General features: G+C 42.9%; 1 protein-coding gene across 1 annotated transcript in view; it reads right to left on the bottom strand.

Annotated features, from left to right (window-relative positions):
- Positions 1-20,939, bottom strand: part of CNTNAP2 (contactin associated protein-like 2) — a 909,256-nt gene that overhangs the window by 268,205 nt on the left and 620,112 nt on the right. Inside the window, exon 7 of the mRNA XM_010843889.1 lies at positions 13,289-13,459. Coding sequence (XP_010842191.1) covers positions 13,289-13,459 — 171 coding nt within the window. The remainder of the gene's footprint in view (positions 1-13,288; positions 13,460-20,939) is intronic.

Here is a 20,939-nt window from a genome sequence, read left to right on the forward strand (position 1 = left end):
TTGGCCACCTCATGCGAAGAGTTGACTCTTTGGAAAAGACCCTGATGCTGGGAAGGATTGGGGGCAGGAGGAGAAGGGGATGACAGAGGATGAGATGCCTGGATGGCATCACTGACTCGATGGACGTGAGTCTGAGTGAACTCCAGGAGTTGGTGATGGACAGGGAGGCCTGGCGTGCTGCGATTCATGGGGTCACAAAGAGTCGGACACGACTGACTGACTGAACTGAACTGAACTGAACTATCCTCCAAGTAAAATAAATAATTAAAAAAAACAACAAGGTCCTACTGTATAGCACAGGAATCTATATTCAATATCTTGTAATAAATTATAACAGGAAATAAAAAGACATGGAAATGTGTTTCTAAAATGCGGTTACTTGAAACAAATATGTTACAAACAGTATGTACTACTATGATCACCTTTCTGTAAAAAATTATATATAAGCACATAGAAAAATGTGTGGAAATGTGCACATCAAAAGAGTGGTGTTACATATGTCAAAATTTGAGAGTATAGTTGATTTTGGGGGGTTATTCTTTTTGCTTTTCTGGATTTTTAATCATTCAACAGTAAATAAACACTGTAATTTTTGAAAGCTACTATCTGATCATTTTTCACTGTTTTTGCAAAGGTTGGTGACATTTTAAGCTACTCTATTCTATAATTTTAGCCAGTATTTAATCAGAGAGATTAATCAAAATGCAAAGAAGAAATTTCGTTTAAATACAGAAAATTAGAGAAAATTTAAAACTAGATTGAAACATTCTTCCTTACTTCTTTCCTATTCTTAAGAGCTCTGAGAAGATTCTTTAAAAAAGAGAGTGGTCAAACTGTACCATAAAACCATTTTGAAGAAGATGTGAGCTTTTTTTCCATATTAAAAATGGCCCAAATAATAAAGCCATGCTATCTCTCAAAGAAGAATCCTCACAGGTCTGGAGTGCCAGCACGTTCAGATGTTTAATGCCTACAGGAGTCAGAATGCAAGAAGAGCATATTCAGTGTTATAATTACACTTGACAGATATACACTGTTTCTATTATTCATTGGGTCTGGTTGCACTTACCCAGAAAGACCCTGTAGAATACTAAATATCAACCCTCTCTATGAGAAGTCATTTGGCATTCTCAGCAGTTCTCAGCAGAGGGATCAAATTCAGAGATGCAGAAAACCAAATCTGATCATTTTAATACTATCCACAAAGGCAGGTAAAATGAGTCATTTCCTAACAGGCTTTAAGTCCATCCAGCTAGCCTTCTTTTGTCTAACTCTTAACATGGGTATGCGGAGGGTCATTACTTGAACGAGAAGGGTCTTCTAACCAGTTACTGGGCTTTTGCTATTTTCTTTTCAATTCCTCAAATGCTCCATGATCTTTCTTTTCTGGAAACCTACCTCGACGTCTTTAGACAAGGTGAAAGCTTACTCCTTCTCAGGCCATAGTGCCTGTGACTGCTAACCTCTCATGAAACATTTTCTCCTTCCCACGAGACCCCTGAAAAAGTACCATAAATCTGGGAGTGGCATTTCCTGGACAAGGAGGTGGAGCCACATGCCTAGTTACCACCAACAGAACAAGAACAAAAGGAATGTGTGTCTCTTCTGGACCAGTGTGGGTACGAAGAGAGAATTCTTCTCCAGCTCTCTTCCTCTTTCTGCCAACTGGTTTAGAAATGCCCAGGCTCTAGGAGATGTGGAATCACAGCACAAAAGGAGCCTTCACTGTGTGGAAGGACTTCCTGGAACGAAGCCTGCAGATGGCACTGCCGTAATGTCATGGAAACACAGGGTTTTATTGTTACAGCAGCTTAACTCAGTCTTAAACAATAGTATTTCTTATTCCTAAGTCTTTTATGACCTTATCACATGTAAAACATTTATTCATAAGGTTAAAAACTATAACCAAAGGATCTTCTCCCTCAGACCACTGAAATTTTGATGGGATGAAAGGTGTTGCATGGGCTTATTCTAGTTCCAATACCCTGCTCTGTATCAGAACACTGCCATAGTTTAAAAATATATATGTTGTAATATGATATTTGAATGAATTCCTGGAATTCTCTAATTCATAAAATGGGCTTCCCTTGTGGCTCAGCAGTAAAGAATCTGCCTGCAATGCAGGAGATGTAGGAGACGTGGGTTCGATCCCTGGGTCAGAAAGATCCCCTGGAGGAGGGCATGGCAACCCACTTCAGTATTCTTGCCTGGAGAATCCCTTGGACAGAGGAGCCTGCTGGGCTACAGTCCATAGGGTCTCAAAGATTTGGACGTGATTGAGTGACTTAGTGCATGCGCACACACACACACAAACACAATTCATAAAACTATGAAGTTTCAGAGCAAAGAGACATGTCTGAGAGTCTTACGGAGGTTTTAGATTGTGCGTGCTCAGGATGTCTGAGCCACCTCCTTACTAAACCCACCAAACTGAGCTCCCAAAGAATGGAGAGGCACCGCTGTGTCTTGACTACTATAAAGGTGAACAAAACCTTTTCCTACTTTGAGAAGTTTGTCCAGGACAAGGTCAACATTCATCAATAGGGGAGGAAGTTCCCTTTGCTCCTCAATACTTCTGTTCTAAACTGTATGGACTCAGATCCCAGAACTCTTAAGCTGGCACGTGCAGCTCTATTGTAAGCCACTCTTGAAACTCAGACAAACAACAAAGCTCCTTACGGCCAACAGTGGCATATGAGTGCCATTTACAATATTACATCTATAGGAAGATATATTCCAGGTTCTAAATAATAGGCTCAGAAACTCCTATAACACAGTCCCTTTGTAAGTCAGAAAGTACCTAAACTAAAATTTTATTTTTTTAAAAAAGCATATCATAGAGGTAGAAATAAGTCTTTCCTAAAGTATTAAAGCAAAATATATTCAATCTGTGATCCTAGTCCTCTATTAGATTTCATTTAAGCCTTATATTTCTCTCTGTCTATTCAAAGTTCCTATCTTGATTACTGTTAAATATCACCTTGAAATTTGAGCAAACTGTGTCTTGGAGGAGATAAGTCCCTGAACTCTTCATTTGTAAAATACTGCTTTTGTAAGGTTTCCAGCTGACATCCGGTTGGCCAATGTTTTGTCATGCGGCTTTAATTTACATTTGTCTGATGACTCGTGAGAGCCTAGAGCTGTTATGTTTACAGTTGCCTTCGGCCCTTGGAGATTTTTCTGGTTTTGAGCTATTTCCAGTAATCTTCCCCAGTCACTCAATATATTTAAATGAAGCTCTGCTCCCTGGTTTATTGTATCCTTTTTTGCAACTGGCTTTGAATTAATTGGTCCCAAGTGTCGTCCTTGGTTGGATCAATTCTCCAGTGTTTGTAACAAGCACTAACTGACTTTGGCACCAACCCTTCCCTCTCCAAGCATTTGCTTTTTTTTTTTTTTACAAAATATCAAGCCTTCAGAGACACTGGTAGCATCTAGAAAGGCAGATGTAAAGTCTCTAACCTCCTTACAACTCCACACATACATTTCTGCCTCTCTCACTAATCTGCGTGTCTGTTTCTGTCAGGATAACACACTCTTTCTCCCAGCTCTGTCCCGGGTCAGGACGCATGAATCCTCGCTTCTTTAGTTTCTTCTCCTCTTAGGACGTCTGCTCTCTTCCAGCTGCCCACAGGCAGGCTGATTCTAGTAGCTGGCCTTTCTGACACTTTAATATGCCATCTCTTTGAAGGGAAAGGTTTTGTGGACGATCACACACTATAAATAATGTAGAAAACATTTGAATCAAAGGGAATGATACAGAAGAGAAATTCCACTCCCAAAAAAATCTCTAAGAAAGGTCAGCACTTCTCTAAAGACGACACACAACACATTCCTCAAACACTAAGTGAACATGCTCTCTAATGAGGATGCCTATTATTTTCCAGGCAATGCACCAAATTAATTGTCTTATAGAAATGTTGCTTTTTTTTTTTAAGGAAAATGAAAGACTTCTCTTTTATGTATGTTTTACACTTTAAATTAGGATACAGTAAAAACATATTTTGTGTGGGCAGGATTTCAGTAGGGAGGTTGTCTTCTAGATGCCTCTGGAGTATGGAGAGAGAAGGGCAGGAACAGAAACTTTGTAGGAACAGGTGACTCTATCTGGCTTAGAGGACTTCCCAACCTCTAGAAATTTCCAAATCAGCAGACATGGGTAGATCAGTAACATCTAAGGTAATTTTGTTATTTTTCCTATCAAGAGGACATCCTAAAGTCTATTCTTTTAACTCTAGGGTACCTATGCCATTGGGGGCTTCCTAGGTGGCATTAGTGGTAAAGAATCCACCTGCCAATTCAGGAGAGGAGAGACGCAGGCTTGATCCCTGAGTCAGGAAGATGCCCTGGAGGAGAGCATGGCAACCCACTGCAGTATTCTTGCCTGGAGAATCCCATGGACAGAGGAGCCTACTGGGCTACAGTCCATGGGGTTGTAAAGAGTTGGACATGACTGAAGCAACTTAGCACACACACACCTATGCCATATACTCAAATAACTGTCTCTTCAGTGAGACTGGCAAAGAAATCTGGGTACATTAAAGTTGACAGTGTTACCAATTATTTGTATATCTTTTAATACTTAGAAATGTACATGGCTAATACACTAAATAACTTTAATAGAGCACAAGTTTCATCTTCATTTATATTTCTGAACTGTTTTGGTCCACAACTGAAATTGAAAAGTTTAAACCAGAAATTAGAAAAATTTGTAAACATTAAGAAAATTCACATCAGTGTTTCTATGCAGGTTAAAAAACATTTTACAGTGTTTTTTTTCTTATGTATTATAATGAGCAAGTCAGGATCATTTAGATTCCCAGATCTTTTACACTAATTGAGCTCATAGCTGGACTTACAAAGAAGTAGAAATACTAAAATTTTTCCTGAATCTATGTTGATAACAAGAAGGGTAGGATAATTAAAAGGAAAAATCCAGGTGCTAACATCTGATCTGTATTACTAAAAACTCACAATATTTATCAAAGAAAAAACACCCTAAATAACGTCCCCATGGCACAGAGACCAGTAAAGTGGAATTAGACATTCCTCATGTCTACACAAAGGAAGCTCCCTTAATACAAAAAGTTTTTCCAATTCTGGAATAGTGGAACATAAATTGCCATTAGTTTATTTCCTCTGATTCATCAGTTTCTATATATTGCAGAATATTTTCTTCTGTCACATTCTTGAGCATGTGTACTGCAGAAACCGGGATCTTGGAAAATGAAGGTTTTTCCTTAATACGTTTCCCGAAGATTAGCAGGACACTGGACTGCTGCCAGCACATTTTGTGGAGATACGCCGGTTAAATGCAAATCTGTGCTCTGAGTCAACTTGATACCTGGAAAAGCTCAAGCTTTGTCAACAGGGAAGCTTATGCTAAAGTATCGCAACAGTTGCTGGTTGTTTTTGTTGGGTTGCTAAGTCATGTTTGATTCTTTGCGACCCCATGGACTGCAGCACATCGGGCTTCCCTGCCCTTCACTATCTCCCAGAGTTTGCTCAAACTCTTGTCCATAGAGTTGGTGATGCTTTCCAACCATCTCATCCTCTGTTGTCCCTTTCTCTTGCCGTCAATCTTTTCCATCGCCAGATTCTTTTCCAGAGTCGGCTCTTTGCATCAGGTGGGCAAAGTATTAGAGCTTCAGTTTCAATTCCTGGTTCAGTTTCAGTTGCTGGCTGCTTCTCCTGAATGTTTTCCAGACAGCGAACATCCCCTTCAAAATCCCCCCGTTGTGTAAGTTCTTTTAAATCGTTAAACAAAGAATAAAAATGCTATAGTGAAGTGTGAAAGTGTTAATCACTCATGTCTGACTCTCTGTGATCCCTTGTACTATATAGCCCACCAGGCTCCTCTGTCCCTGGGATTCTCCAGGCAAGAATACTGGAATGGATTGCTATTCCCTCCTCCAGGGCATCTTCCTGACCCAGGGATCAAACTCAGGTCTCCTGTATTGCAGGCAGATTCTTCACCATCTGAACCATCAGGGAAGCTCTAAGAAATGCTATGGTCACCGTTTATCATCAAATACTTCTAAACACTTCCTCTGATTACAGTTCACCTTGAGGAAAAACCTACCAATCAGTCACCCAACCCCTTCCCATGGGGCCCATGTCTTGGGGCCAGGGGGGCAGCTGGGAGGACCCTTGGCCTCAGTGCTTCTTCTGTTCTATGGCTTCAGAGACTGCACTCAGCAATGCATCCTCCCAGGAGACTTCCTCTCCCGTGCTTACCACTGCCATCCTTGAACCCAGGGACTGCAATGCTTGGATCACAGGCTCCCTGTCCACTGCGCCCTTTGCCATGACTTTCCCAGCCTTTTCATTCAATCCAGAAGCCCACATGCATGGCCAGACGATGCACCATAGACCTGCTCATCGCCCAAACTGCTTTCCCGTGAAATCTTGAATTCCTAAATTTCACCAACCACAATCATCCTTCCACCTCTCCATGTATGTCTATCATCATTCTGATCCCCACCTCCCCTGAGCGGCGCTGTCCTTTTCCATCTAGATTTTCCTATGTTTCTCCATTAGCCTAGCACCTCATTCATTGATTTTATTCTTTCAACAAATGCTTGCTCAGCACTTGCGATGCGCCAGGCAGTATTCTGGGCCTGGAGATCCCACCAAGCACAGAGTTCTACAGCCCTTGCTGCACTGGTGAACCACGCACCTCACCTTTGCGATGCATCCACGCCATCTATGACTAGTTTCTTCCTTTGGTATCCAGAGCCAAAATGTTGGTTGAGCCTCAGTTACAAGGCTTAATCTTCAAAGAATCTTCTCTTCTTCTCCAGGCAGAAGTAATTGTTGCCTCATCTGGGTCACTGCCGTGTATTGCCCTAGTATTTATTAACATTTCATCTCATCCAAAGTACTGTTTTATACTCTAGTCTCTCCCACTAGACTGTGTGCGATGGGATGGGAACATTCTTATTCTTCTTGAGTTCCTCTTTGACACGTATGGAGTAGGTACCCAATAACTATTGGGCTGAAATATTCAGATTACCGTGTATTTAGAATCAGGCCTGAGACTTGCCTAAAAGTCTCTACCACCTGTGTCATACTTCCTACTCTAACAACACTGAATGTTTGCAGCTCCCAAGCACCCGTCACATTCCCTATCCTTATGCTTCTCCTTGCCTTGTCCTTCCTGCTAGAGTTCTTTCCCTTACTTCTTCATGTAGCTAGTTTCTTTGCCTGTTCTTTATGACCCAGCTTGGGTATCACCTCATCTTCTTCTTCATTCCCAGCTTGGGTTGTGTATCTCTCCTCTGGAGATTTAAGATAGCATATACCTATCGTTGTAATTTATTTATTGTATTTAAATGATCATAAGCACTATATCTGAAATCAGCTGGATAACCTGTGTGTCTCAGTTTCCTTATCTATAAAATGTGGACAGAACTTGTTATGAAACCTAAAAATGTTAGTATCTATAAAAGTTTTAGAGCAGTGCGTGGCACTTCCAAAGTTCATAATAAAAGTTATGCATCCATACTGCAGTCAGTGTGCCTGTCTCCTTTAGTAGGTGAGGGTCTTGGGTTCTCTTGTTTTCACCTTGGAACCTCCAGGACCCACCCTAGTGCCTCTGACACAGCAGGTGCTCAGTGAGAGGTGGCCTGCTGATGGGACCACAGTCAAGGTCAAGATGGGAGCATCTTGGCCAGAAAAGGGATGTAGGGAAGTCAAGTCATTCCCTACGGGGAACTCTGGAAAAATAAATGGGAATGTCTGTGGTTGTTAGTGAATATTTTCTAAAGCACGGCTCCTCGGCCATCTCAAAAATAACTGACAAAAAATAAGCGAACAAACAACAGAATCAAAAGTAATTTCTGGTTTGGAAATGGACTGGCGTATCTCTCCTCTTTCCATCAGTCCCTTCAGATGTTCTAATTCTACATTTCACTCATTCTCAACTTCCTAGGGGACATCACTCCTTCCACCAGTCCCTTTCTCTCCCACATCTCTAACTTCGTTTTTCTTTACTGAATTCTCTTTAATATACATGGTACTCAAGTCCCTCCCTACAAGAACAATGAAGAAAACCACCATCTCTTGATCTCTGTATCCACCTCCGCTCACCCCAGACACGGCCTCACATTCTGACAGTGACCTCTACACGTGAAAGCTGAAGAGCCCCTTACGTTCTTCCTTTAGTGATCTCTCAGTTCGGTGGCATCAGGCACCTTTTTTGTTTTTGAAATTCTTTCTGTGTTTGAGTCCTGGGATATCACCGTCTTCCCACTTCTTTGCCAGGCTTCTACAAGCTCCTTTTCTCCCTTCTATCTTTTAAGTGTGGTTTTCACCCTTGGCCATCTGGTTTCCTCTCTCTGCACATTTGTTCTGGGCAATCTCATCCATGCTGAGGCACCCACATTTATTTCCTGATGATTCTCTAAGTGACGCTGTTGCTCACATTGCATGCTTGTAACTCAGAGTGCTCTGTTGGGCTTCAGACTTGTGTATATGGCATGCTCTACGTGTGTCCACTTGGAGAGACATTCCTTGATCCTGTGGGCCCTCAAACTCAGAACATCCAAAGGCAGTTTTCATTTTGCCCTCCAATGCCATCATCCTTGGTAAAAGTCATTCTATCCACACAATCATCAAAACCATCCCAACCAAATGTTGGCTTCATTCTAGAACCTTCCCTCCCACTTCACTCTCATAACCACTTTGTTAGAACCTGTGGAATCTCTCTCCTAAGCAGCTCTCTCATCTAGGACCCTTCCTTGTCATCTTCCCCAGCTCCCGTTCACTCTGCACCATCTTCACAGCAGTCCCTGCCACTTCTTCTCTGGCTTTTCCATCTTTCCTTGGGTGAACACAGATCTGATCGCGTTATGGCCTCTCTCACCATAAATTTCAGGGTCAAGGCAAGCCAGCTCACACCTTCACAGACAGGTGTTCTTCTTTTAGTAACATTTTTCCTTTCCGGATCTTCCTTCTGCCCCCACCTTCCTCCCCTTCCTGCCTCTTGGCCATCCATCAAAATTTAATTAAAGCATCACATTCCTTGGGAAGCACCTGCCACTCCAGTTGGGTTTAAATGCCCCCTCAGCGCACTCAGCCATCTCTCTCAATGTCTGTTCCGGGAGGTGGTGTGGTTTGGTGTTAACAGCAACAGACTTAGGACAGACAAAAAATGTTTGGGGTTAAGCACCGGTTCTGTCATATCCTCTCTGTGTGACTGTGACCAGGCAACTTATACCCTGTGCCTCGGTCTCCTCATTTGAAAAACAGAGATGCTAATGGTGGTGCTCCAGCCCAAAGGGTGGTTAAGGAAGTAAGTGAGATGCTGTCTGTAAAGTCCTTGGAAAAGTGCTGGAGACACAGAGCGTCTGAACAAAGCTGAGCTATTTTTATTGTTATCATAGCTGCTGACTGACTTGGCTGCTTTCCAAAACAAACAGAAAGATCTTTGGAGGGAAAGACACCATGCTTGACTTAACGACGTTTGACCTAGCATAGCATTTGGGACATGGTTGGGACTCAGTAAATACCCATCGAATGAATAAAAAAAATATAGATGGTAAAGAAGTGAAATACAGCTTAAATTCTTACCTGTAGAGCATACTAGTGAGTAACATCAGTCTAACTTTACCATGTGGGCTTTTTACTTGCACATTAAGATGCTGATGGTGTCTCATTAAGTTAGTGCAACTGACTCACTGTTGTTTTTTTTTTTAATTTTTGGCTGTGCTGAGTCTTCATTGCTGCACGGGCTTTTCTCTAGTTGGGGTGAGCGTGGGGCTGCTCTCTAGTCACAAGGCACAGGCTTCTCACTGCGGTGGCTTTTCTTGTTGCACAGCATGGGCCCCAGGGCTCAGTAGTTGGGACTTTTGAGCTCTAGAGCTCAGGCTCAATAGTTCTGGTGCTTGGGCTTGGCTGCCCTGAAGCATGTGGGATCTTCCTGGATCAGGGATCAAACCTGAGTCTCCTGCGTTGGCAGGCAGACTCTCTACTGCTGAGCCACCAGGGAAGCCCCTGACTCACTGTTCTTAGAGTCAAGAATTTTCCATTTCCAACAGAAGGACACAATGTCACTAATTAACGGAAATGTTATTCTAGAAACCACTACGTAGACATGAACTGTGACAAAACTCCTTTGAGACACACGTAGAGAAGCAAAATTTGAATTCCTACCTGAAAGATATTAGAAAGCCTAGCAAATTCAGGGGAAAAAAGTAGAGACACTCTTTAAAAGTTTGACTTTGGGACCCATTAGGTTTGTAGTGATTCATCAGAGGACGAGAGAGAAGGGCTTGCAATAATTCTCCACCTCTCCCACCACCCCACGTATCCTGCACAGAAGAGTCTGGAGAAACGTGATGCATGGGGCAGAAGCAAGCCTCAGTCATGGCCACATTTCCTCCATGTTCCTTGTGGAAGCACCACTTCTTGTATACTTTGAAGAAGTTTTGCTCAAACAGAACAATCTGCCTTTCCCTCCCTGTTCCTCCCAAAAGTTCCTTTGAACCTGAATGGAGGTGCTATACAAAGATGGACATTTGGTATCTCTAACATTTAGGGGACCTTATAAAATGTGCTTCCACCTTCAGTAATTATTAGAAGGTCTAGAGAACTCCGAGGAGAGGCCAACCTCTAATCCGTGCCTTGAAAGTCTCACACTTCTTCACCAAAAGTAAACTGGATGACAGAAAAGAGCTGCATGAGAAAATGAGGCTATACTCCGCCCTCTGTCATGGAGTTTTCATACCATGGAAAGACTGGGAGGACTTTGAGAATATCTATGGAGGTTTTTCGTAATTACAAATGAGTGAAATTCTGTTATACAGATACTCTAGTAGAAATGCCTGCTCTCTCTATACTTAATTTGTCTTATTTACAACCCAGGACTGGGTTTACAAAACATGGGGGTATAAAGCAAGGACAGGGAGAACTCAAGTAGTTTTATAGAAGCTCATAGAATTACTCAGATACGGGATTGTCAATTTTCCTTTTGTGCCATGAGATGTTTCTAAAATACAACCCAACTTTGTGTAAGTGAGAAAATAGTCTGATTCAATTAAATTCTGTGGAAATCCCTTTTAAATAATTCTAGTCCATAATTCATGAAAATAAATGATTTCTATTTGTGTACTTTGTAACTCCAGGGCTAGAATATTCTCAGTCTTCCTTTCAACCAGATCTGGCTCACACTAGATCTGTAACGAGCATTCTCAGAAAGATGATAATTACAGTAACTACTAGACCCTGAAATAAATGCTTCATGAGTAGCTATATTCTAGCATCATAACCCCAGCAAATTATCATCCCCATTTTATAGATTTGGAAATTAGGATTCAAACAGATTAAGCAATTTGCCTGAGGACCTGGATTTCAACCTGAGAATGAAAATCCCAAAGTCCATGCACTTCTGCCACATCACCGTCCAGCATTTAACAGAAAGAATCCCATAGGATTTCAGCAGAAACATTTGCCTGAGATTCCCTTTCTCAAAGACCATATTGCACAATTGTAACTACAAAAGGAGGAAAATACACCATCAGCTATTTCTGGAAAATATGTCTGGGATCATCTGCAGACTAGACCCAGTAACACAGGTGCTCAGACACAGAGCACAGGCCAGGAGGAAGGACTCTGATGCGGGGAGGTTCCATGCAGGGACCTGGGGCACTGACCCGCTTCCCCTCCTGGTTCTGGCTGTTCCTGGGTCTGAACAGCCAGGGGAGCCCGGCAAATGCGCACCAGACCTGGAAGTTTGTGGACACAGATTCCTACAGCTGCACCTGTGCCCCATGGATAAAAGGTCCCCCGTATGATGAGACTTGCCCTGCTCAGATGCAGTGACTCCCTGCCCTCCATGGGTGGCATCCTCAAATCACACGACCTCCGAGGGTCTTTGGGATCACAGGGCTGAGCTGAGCCAGGCAGCTGGGATTCTGGTAGTTTCTGCACCCTAGGTGAGAACACCAAGGACTCAAACCTTCAGAGGGTGGGTAGATGTGGAGCCTCTTCTGCAAAGCTGCAGACCCAGAGTTGCACAGCAACACCGTTCTGCTGTCTAGGTTGCTTCATCCACTCTTGCAGATGTTAATTCTGATTTTTCCTATTTTCATGTGTGTTGTTACCCCAATTCTCTTATTTCTTATTCCTGATCACTTTACCCAATCCTCCATCTACTCTTAACCCTGTCTCCTTAGAAAACAAATACATTCTTCACACCAGTCAGAGCGGACATTGTTAAAAGGTCCATGAGTAATGCATGCTGGAGAGAGAGCGGAGGAAAGGGAACCCTCCTACATTGTTGGTGGAAAAGTAAATTGGCATAGACACTATGGAGAACAACAAATGGAATATTGTTCCTTAATATTTCTTAAAAATATTTTTCTAAAAATATATTTATTTTTGGAAATAAATATTTCTAAAAAATATTCCTTGAAAAACTAAAAATATACCTACTACATTATCCTGCAATCCCACTCCTGGGCATATAGCTCTAATTCGAAAAGTTGCATGCATCCCAATAGTCATAGCAAGCACTATTTACAATAGGCAAGATATGGATATAATTTAAATATTCATCAACAGGGGCATGGATGAAGAAGATATGGTACATATATACAATAGAATACTACTCAGCCATAAAAAGAATGGAATCATGCCATTCGCAGCAACGTGGATGGACTTGGAGATGATCATACTAAGTGAGGTAAGTAGAGAAAGACAAATACCATACGGTATCACTTATAGGTGGGATCTAAAAAATTACACAAATGAACTTAGTTTACAAAACAGAAATAGACTCACACATAGAAAATAGATTTAGGATTACCAAAGGGGAGAGAGAAGGTGGAGGGGCAGAGACAAATTAGGAGTTTGGGATTAACAGATGCGCATTACCATATATAAAATTGATAAAACAATGAGAATCTACTTTATTGCACAGGGAAGTGTATTCAGTATCTTGTAATAACTTACAGTGGAAAAGAATCTGAAAAGCTATATATATATATAACCGAATCATTTTGCTGTACCCCTGAAACTAACATAACACTGTAAATTGACTAGACTTCAACAAAAATACACATTCTTCCCGCCCATTATCAGGGCAGTTTATCCTCTCTCGTCCTCCTAGAACAGCATTGTGGGGAGCTCTGTCTGTGACTGTATCCTTTGAGCATCTGCGCACAGGAACCCAGGTCTTTCTCAGACCTGGCGCTACCTCCTAGCGCCAATTACATAATCGAGGTTAAGATCAGCTTGTAAGTGACAAGAATAGTTATTCATGAGCCGACAAACAATGGATACTCACATTTCAGTTCGAGTTTGATGAAATCTGTGTTCCCCAGATTTTCAAGAAACACTCCGCGGGGGATTAGCGTTTTGAAGTAGAAGGAGATGTCGGCACTGGTCTCTCCTTGGAAAGTGGAGAAATGCAGGTAGGATGATGGGTTTGGGAAAGAGGCCGCATTCCAGTAATCCCCTGTGGAAGGAACAAAGGAGAGGGCAGGGTAATTTACACCCAATCACGGCACTGGTGGAAAAGAGAGCCGCTTCCCGAGTTTTAATACAGTCCCACTGACAGTGGCCCTTGCTTCCGCTCTTCCCAGTGAATGACACTGCACGAAGTCCCCACAGACGTGTCTTCAACTTTCCAAAAGTTACCTGTGCGTCTGTATATAAAATATTTGACTAAGGATGGATAAATCCTTCTAAGAAGTGTCCTCTCAGGAGTACATGTCAGAGGAGGAGAAAAGGGAGTGATGCCCCTGGTTTCACGTGGTGGGTGGGAGTGGCTGTTTTGAACTCAGGTTTATGTTTTTTTTTTTTTCATTTTTGATGTGGACCATTTTTAAAGCCTTTATTGAATTTGTTACAATATTGCTTGTGTTTTATGATTTGGTTTTTTTGGCTGTGAGGCATATGGGATCTTAGCTCACTGACCAGGGATTGAACTCGCACCCCTGGCGTTGGAAGGTGAAGTCTTAACCACTGGACCACCAGAGAAGTCCCCAGGCTTATGTTTGATGCAAGAAGCATCTGCACTTGACCGAGAGGGACAGACTAGGAAGGGGTCTTTGGTATCCTGCTCCTGCTTCTCATCTGTTTTTGTCTTGGAATAAGCAATGCTTGCTTCCAGCCAGCAGCTGCTCCAAGCCTGGGGCAGGTGAAGCAGAAATACAACCATGGGGAGTGCAGAAGCCTGGCTGAGCGAGGAGCTAGGGAAAAAGGTGGGATGACCTGGCCAGTCATCTCTCCACCCCTCCTGCTCCAAGCCCCACAGGCAAGTTGCTGTAAAGGGAGGGTCCCATCCCCAGCCTCTTCCTCCCTGGGGACTCCATGGGACACTCTGACCTGTGGCTGTTTTGTGGGGGTGGGAATGCTGAGCTGAGGGCACTGAAGGGCTTACAATCAGCCCCTATTTTTGAACTCATGGGGTAGACTCAGTTGTATTCACCCCCTCTGCACTCAGTGCCTGGTAGTAGGCAGTGGCCCCAGGAGAAAGGCAGTTCATGGGACAAAATAAAAGCACTAAACTAGAGGACCGACAAAACAGGTGGACCAAGAATTTAATATGACATCAAGAGCAGTGTGCCTGCATGCTTAGTCGCTCAGTCATGCCCTACTCTTTGCGACCTCATGGACTGTAGCCCATCAGGTTCCTCTGTCCACGGGATTTTTCAGACCCAGAATACTGGAGTGGGTTGTCAGGCCCTCCTCCAGGGGATCTTCCCGACCCAGAGACTGAACCTGTGCTTCCATTGACTCCTGTATTACAGGCGATTTCTTTACTGCTGAGCCACCAGGGAAGCCCACCAAGAGCAGACTCCTGACTTTATCTCCAGGGGAGAAATTCCTTTAGGAAGTGCACATTTTTGAGTACATTTGACAGCACAGCTAAGGATTAAAACACATGAATATGCTTTAAAACAGTTACTAAAGCTTTTATCTTTAGTATTAAACCTATGTTAAAGTCACCAGGTGAGGCCCAAGATGGAGTCACTCTTGCTAACCCCCAGGTCAGCAAACCAGCACTTAACTGAGCTTCTGAGCTCAGCTCGCCCAGAGAAGGAAGGTCCAGGACATCCCGGCAGCACTGGCCTGCTCAGCTAAGGGTCCTTGAATCTCTAGGCCTTCCCTCTGCTGATGTAAGGGGTGCAGCCATGCTTCAGCCAATCAGCACACGCCCAGTGTAACTTCCTGTTCCTGTTCCCTTCGGTTCATAACACCTCTCCTCTCGCACAGCTCTTCAGAGCTCCTTTCTCTCCACTATGCTGGAGGTCGCCTGATTCATCAATCACTGAATAAAAGCCTACTAGATGAGTAAACTGCCTGTGGAAAATTTTAACATCTAAAATATGTATTTTGGGGACTTCCCTGGGGTTCCACGGAGAAGGAAGTAGCAACCTACTCCAGTGTTCTTGCCTGGAGAATCCCATGGACAGAGGAGCCTGGTGGGCTGCTGTCCATGGGGTCAAACAGAGTCGGACACGACTGAAGTGACTTAGCAGCAGCCGCTGATGGTTTAGCGGTTAAGAATCTGCCTGCCAATGCAGTGGACATGAGTTCAATCCCCTGTCCAGGAGGACCCCATATGCTGCAGAGCCACTAACCTCGTGTGCCACAACTACTGAGCCCATGCTCTAGAGCCCATGAGCCACAAGAAAAGATACCAGAGACGGAAGCCCACACACCACAACTAGAGAAAAGCCCTCGAGCAGCAACAAAGACCCAACACAGCCAAAAATAAATAAATTAATAAGTAAATAAAAATTTTAAATACAGTATGTTTTTAAAAATTTATTTTTGCCATATCTTTCCTTCAAAAAACACACTGAACCAACTACATGCATTTTGTTACTTTCTATCGACTATATTTTTCCCTTCCTTTTATACAAATTATGCACGTATGCAGTAAGTTCAGCTGCTATTCTTAAACAGAATTAACTTTGTTGGTACTGCTGGCGTGCTGCAATTCATGAGGTCACAAAGAGTCAGACATGACTGAGCGACTGAACTGAACTGAATGCTTATGCCATAAGTTCAAATTAAGTATATAATGTTGCTATATTATGAGATAATAAAGTGTCTTCATTTAATTTATGTTATTTAATTTGTTCTTAGGACATCTAGGGTACAGTGACACCTAGATAAGTGAATGGCAATGTATAAACAGTATCACTGACTCAGTGGACATGAATTTGGCCAAACTCCAATAGTGGATGATAGGGAACCCTGGCATGCTGCAATCCATGGGGTCACAAAGAGTTGGACACGGCTGAGTGACTGAACAAGTCAGTGCAAAACATGTTTTCAAATATCTCCATTAAGGTAAAAACAGTGGTGGTGGAGAGTCCACTGTTGAAAGTGTACCAAAAGTCTTAGGTGTAGTTTTAAGCTCTTTTTTTTTTTTTTTAATTACAATATCATTGTTTTCAGTAGGAGAAAAATAGACTTGTTTCTTTTTGGGAAGAAGGATGTGATACGACGTTGGTTAGACAGATACCCAAAAAGAAAGAATCTTAACTATTGTTTAAGTTGCTATCATCTGAGCACTGAGCCCTCTTTCCCGCTCAAGATCTGCCTTCAAGTCTGGAGAGGCGAGTTTAGGCTCACCTCTCCCAGGAGGTGAAAATGAAGCTCTCTCAAGATAAAAGCTAAACTCGGCAACCCTCAGAGTTCTAGGCTGGAATGAAGAGCGCCCAGGGCCAGCAGCTTTCAGCCTGCCTAATGGATGAGAGGACTTCCCTGGTGGCTCAGACGGTAAAGCGTTTGTCTACAATGCAGGAGACCTGGGTTCAATCCCTGGGTTGGGAAGATCCACTGGAGAAGGAAATGGCAATCCACTCCAGTACTATTGCCTGGAAAATCCCATGGACAGAGGAGCCTGGTAGGCTATAGTCCATGGGGTCGCAAAGAGTAGGACACGACTGAGCAACTTCACTTTCACTTTTCTTTAATGGGTGAGAGCCTCTTAACAACCTAGGAGCTGCCAAGGGTCAGTCTCCAGCCATGTGTCAACCTGAAAGTCAAGCAATTCTGTCTCTTTAGGCTGAATCCCCAGGACAGAGATGTAATTGACATTTTCAAGTTTTCCTCCAATCAAATGCATTCTTATTTTCTGATGTGTTGTATTAACAGAAGGGCAGCTGTTTAAAATGATTCTAGAAAAAAGGAAAGCTAAAAGTAAAATATGTCAGTATTTATTTGAGGTCCAGCACTGGTTAATCAGACAGAAATATCTCCAGAGAGGAGGGCAGTTCGATCCGTTAATTCTCATTTGCAGAAATATCCCGACAGGCCACAGTTCCATTTGCTCTCATTCTGTGCTCACTAAGCAACTTTGAATTAATTTGGTCTCTGGAATGGATACATTCACAGGGAAAGTATGCCTTGTACAAATGGTTACTAGTCATGCTTCCGGAAAGGTCTGGCTGATCACATGACATATTTGGAGTCTTTGCTGGTAGGCTGTCCCTCATCTCTGGATGAATTGACTAAATCCAGATTCTTTTTTAAAAAACTTTTTATTTTGTATTGAAATATAGCCAATTAACAATGTGGTAATAGTTTCAGGTGAGCAGGACTGAGCCATACATACACATGTATCCATTCTCTCCCAAACCCCTTCCCATGCAGGCCGCCACATGACATTGAGCAGAGTTCCCTGTGCTATACTGTAGGTCTTTCTTGGTTATCCATTTTAAATATAGCAGCCTGTACATGACCATCCCAAACTCTCTAACTATCCCTCCCCTCCCCTCCTCCCCAGGAACCATAAGCTCATTATGTGAGTCTGTGGATCTGTTTCTGTTTTGTAAATAAGCTCATTTGGATCATGTCCTTTTAGATTCTTCATGTAAGGGAAGTCATACACAAAGTCCTCATGGGACAAAAATCTACTTTATAGTAACATGAGTGTGTTAGTTCAGTTCAGTTCAGTCGCTCAGTTGTGTCCGACTCTTTGCAACCCCGTGAAATGCAGCACGCCAGGCCTCCCTGTCCATCACCAACTCCCGGAGTCCACCCAAACCCATGTCCATCGAGTTGATGATGTCATCCAACCATCTCATCCTCTGTCGTCCCCTTCTCCTCCTGCCCTCAATCTTTCCCAGCATCAGGGTCTTTTTCAATGAGTCAGCTCTTTGCATCAGGTGGCCAAAGCATTGGAGTTTCAGTCTCAACATCAGTCCTTCCAAAGAAATCCCAGGGTTCATCTTCTTCAGAATGGACTGGTTGGATCTCCTTGCAGTCCAAGGGACTCTCAAGAGTCTTCTCCAACACCACAGTTCAAAAGCATCAATTCTTTGGCGCTCAGCTTTCTTTATAGTCCAACTCTCACATCCGTACATAACCACTGGAAAAACCATAGCCATGAGTGTTAAAGATACCAAATAAATATGAATAAAAGCAAATGCTGCTTTCAGGTCAGTTCAGTTCAGTTACTCAGTCGTGTCTGACTCTCTGCGACCCCATGAATCGCAGCACGTCAGACCTCCCTGTTCATCACCAACTCCCGGAGGTTACTCAAACTCATGTCCATCGAGTCGGTGCTGCCATCCAGCCATCTCATCCTTCGTCGTCCCCTTCTCCTCCTGCCCCCATCCCTCCCAGCATCAGAGTCTTTTCCAATGAGTCAACTCTTCGCATGAGGTGGCCAAAGTACTGGAGTTTCAGCTTCAGCATCGTTCCTTCCAAAGAAATCCCAGGGCTGATCTCCTTCAGAATGGACTGGTTGGATCTCCCTGCAGTCCAAGGGACACTCAAGAGTCTTCTCCAACACCACAGTTCAAAAGCATCAATTCTTAGGCACTCAGCTTTCTTCACAGCCCAAATCTCACACCCATACATGACCACAGTAAAAACCATAGCCTTGACTAGACGGACCTTTGTTGGCAAAGTAATGCCTCTGCTTTTTAATATGCTGTCTAGGTTGGTCATAACTTTCCTTCCAAGGAGTAAGCAACTTTTAATTTCATGGCTGCAATCACCATCTGCAGTGATTTTGGAGCCCAAAACAATAAAGTCTGACACTGTTTCCACTGTTTCCCCATCTATTTCCCATGAAGTGATGGGACCAGATGCCATGATCTTCGTTTTCTGAATGTTGAGCTTTAGGCCAACTTTTTCACTCTCCTCTTTCACTTTCATCAAGAGGCTCTTTAGTTCCTCTTCACTTTCTGCCATAAGGGTGGTGTCATCTGCATATCTGAGGTGATTGATATTTCTCCCAGCAATCTTGATTCCAGCTTGTGCTTCTTCCAGCCCAGCGTTTCTCATGATGTACTCTGCATATAAGTTAAATAAGCAGGGTGACAATATACAGCCTTGATGTACTCCTTTTCCTATTTGGAACCAGTCTGTTGTTCCATGTCCAGTTCTAACTGTTGCTTCCTGACCTGCATATAGGTTTCTCAATAGGCAGGTCAGGTGGCCTGGTATTCCCATCTCTTTCAGAATTTTCCAGTTTATTGTGATCCACACAGTCAAAGGCTTTGGCATAGTCAATAAAGCAGAAATAGATGTTTTTCTGGAACTCTCTTGCTTTTTCAATGATCCAGCAGATGTTGGCAATTTGATCTCTGGTTCCTCTGCCTTTTCTAAAACCAGCTTGAACATCTGGAAGTTCATGGTTCACATATTGCTGAAGCCTGGCTTAGAAAATTTTGAGCATGACTTTACTAGTGTGTGAGATGAGTGCAATTGTGTGGCAGTTTGAGCATTCTTGACCTCATTTTGTGACCTCATGGACTGCCATGCTCCTTTGTCCATAGGATTTCTCAGGCAAGAATACTGGAGTGGATTGCCATTTTTTTCTCTAAAGGCTCTTCCCAACCCAGGGATGGAACTCGAGTCTCCTGTTTGGCAGGCAGATTCTTTACCACTGAGTCACCTGGGAAGCCCATATATATGTGTATAAATTACTAAATTTGCTGTATAGCAGAAGCTACCACAACATTGTAAAGCAATTATACTCAAAAATTAATAAATTAAATAAAATAAATTCTTTGTCAGGTAACTTTAAGAGCCAAATACCCTGGGAAATTTTTTAATGTTTCTTTTTGCTCGGTTTTCCATGAGATCTCTTTTATATAAGTATTTTTTAAATCACAAGCATTGTAGATAAATAACTGTACAATTCCTTCAGAAAGGCTTTTGTTTTGCTTCTTCTATTTAGGGGTAGATTAAGCTCAACATTTAGAAAACTAAGATCATGGCATCTGGTCCCATCACTTCATGGGAAATAGATATGGAAACAGTGGAAACAGTGTCAGAGTTTATTTTTGGGGATTCCATACCACGGCAGATGGTGATTGCAGCCATGAAATTAAAAGACACTTACTCCTTGGAAGGAGGGTTATGACCAACCTAGATAGCATATTCAAAAGCAGAGACATTATTTTGCCAACAAAGATTCATCTAGTCAAGGCTATGGTTTTTCCAGTAGTCATGTATGGGTGTGAGAGTTGGATTGTGAAGAAAGCTGAGCACCAAAGAATTGATGCTTTTGAACTGTGGTGTTGGAGAAGACTCTTGAGAGTCCCTTGGACTGCAAGGAGATCCAACCAGTCCATTCTAAAGGAGATCAGCGCTGGGTGTTCTTTGGAAGGAATGATGCTGAGGCTGAAACTCCAGTACTTTGGCCACCTCATGCGAAGAGTTGACTCATTGGAAAAGACTCTGATGCTGGGAGGAATTGGGGGCAGGAGGAGAAGGGGACGACGGAGGATGAGATGGCTGGATGGCAGCACCGACTCGATGGACGTGAGTTTGAGTAAACTCCAGGAATTGGTGATGGACAGGGAGGTCTGGCGTGCTGCAATTCATGGGGTCGCAGAGAGTCGGTCACGACTGAGTGACTGAACTTCAGCATTCTTTGGCATTGCCTTTCTTTGGGATTGGAATGAAAACTGACTTTTTCCAGTCCTGTGGCCACTGTTGAGTTTTCCAAATTTGCTGGC

This window comes from Bison bison, unplaced genomic scaffold (assembly GCF_000754665.1).
Source record: "Bison bison bison isolate TAMUID 2011002044 unplaced genomic scaffold, Bison_UMD1.0 scf7180017864191, whole genome shotgun sequence".
Classification (NCBI taxonomy): domain Eukaryota; kingdom Metazoa; phylum Chordata; class Mammalia; order Artiodactyla; family Bovidae; genus Bison; species Bison bison.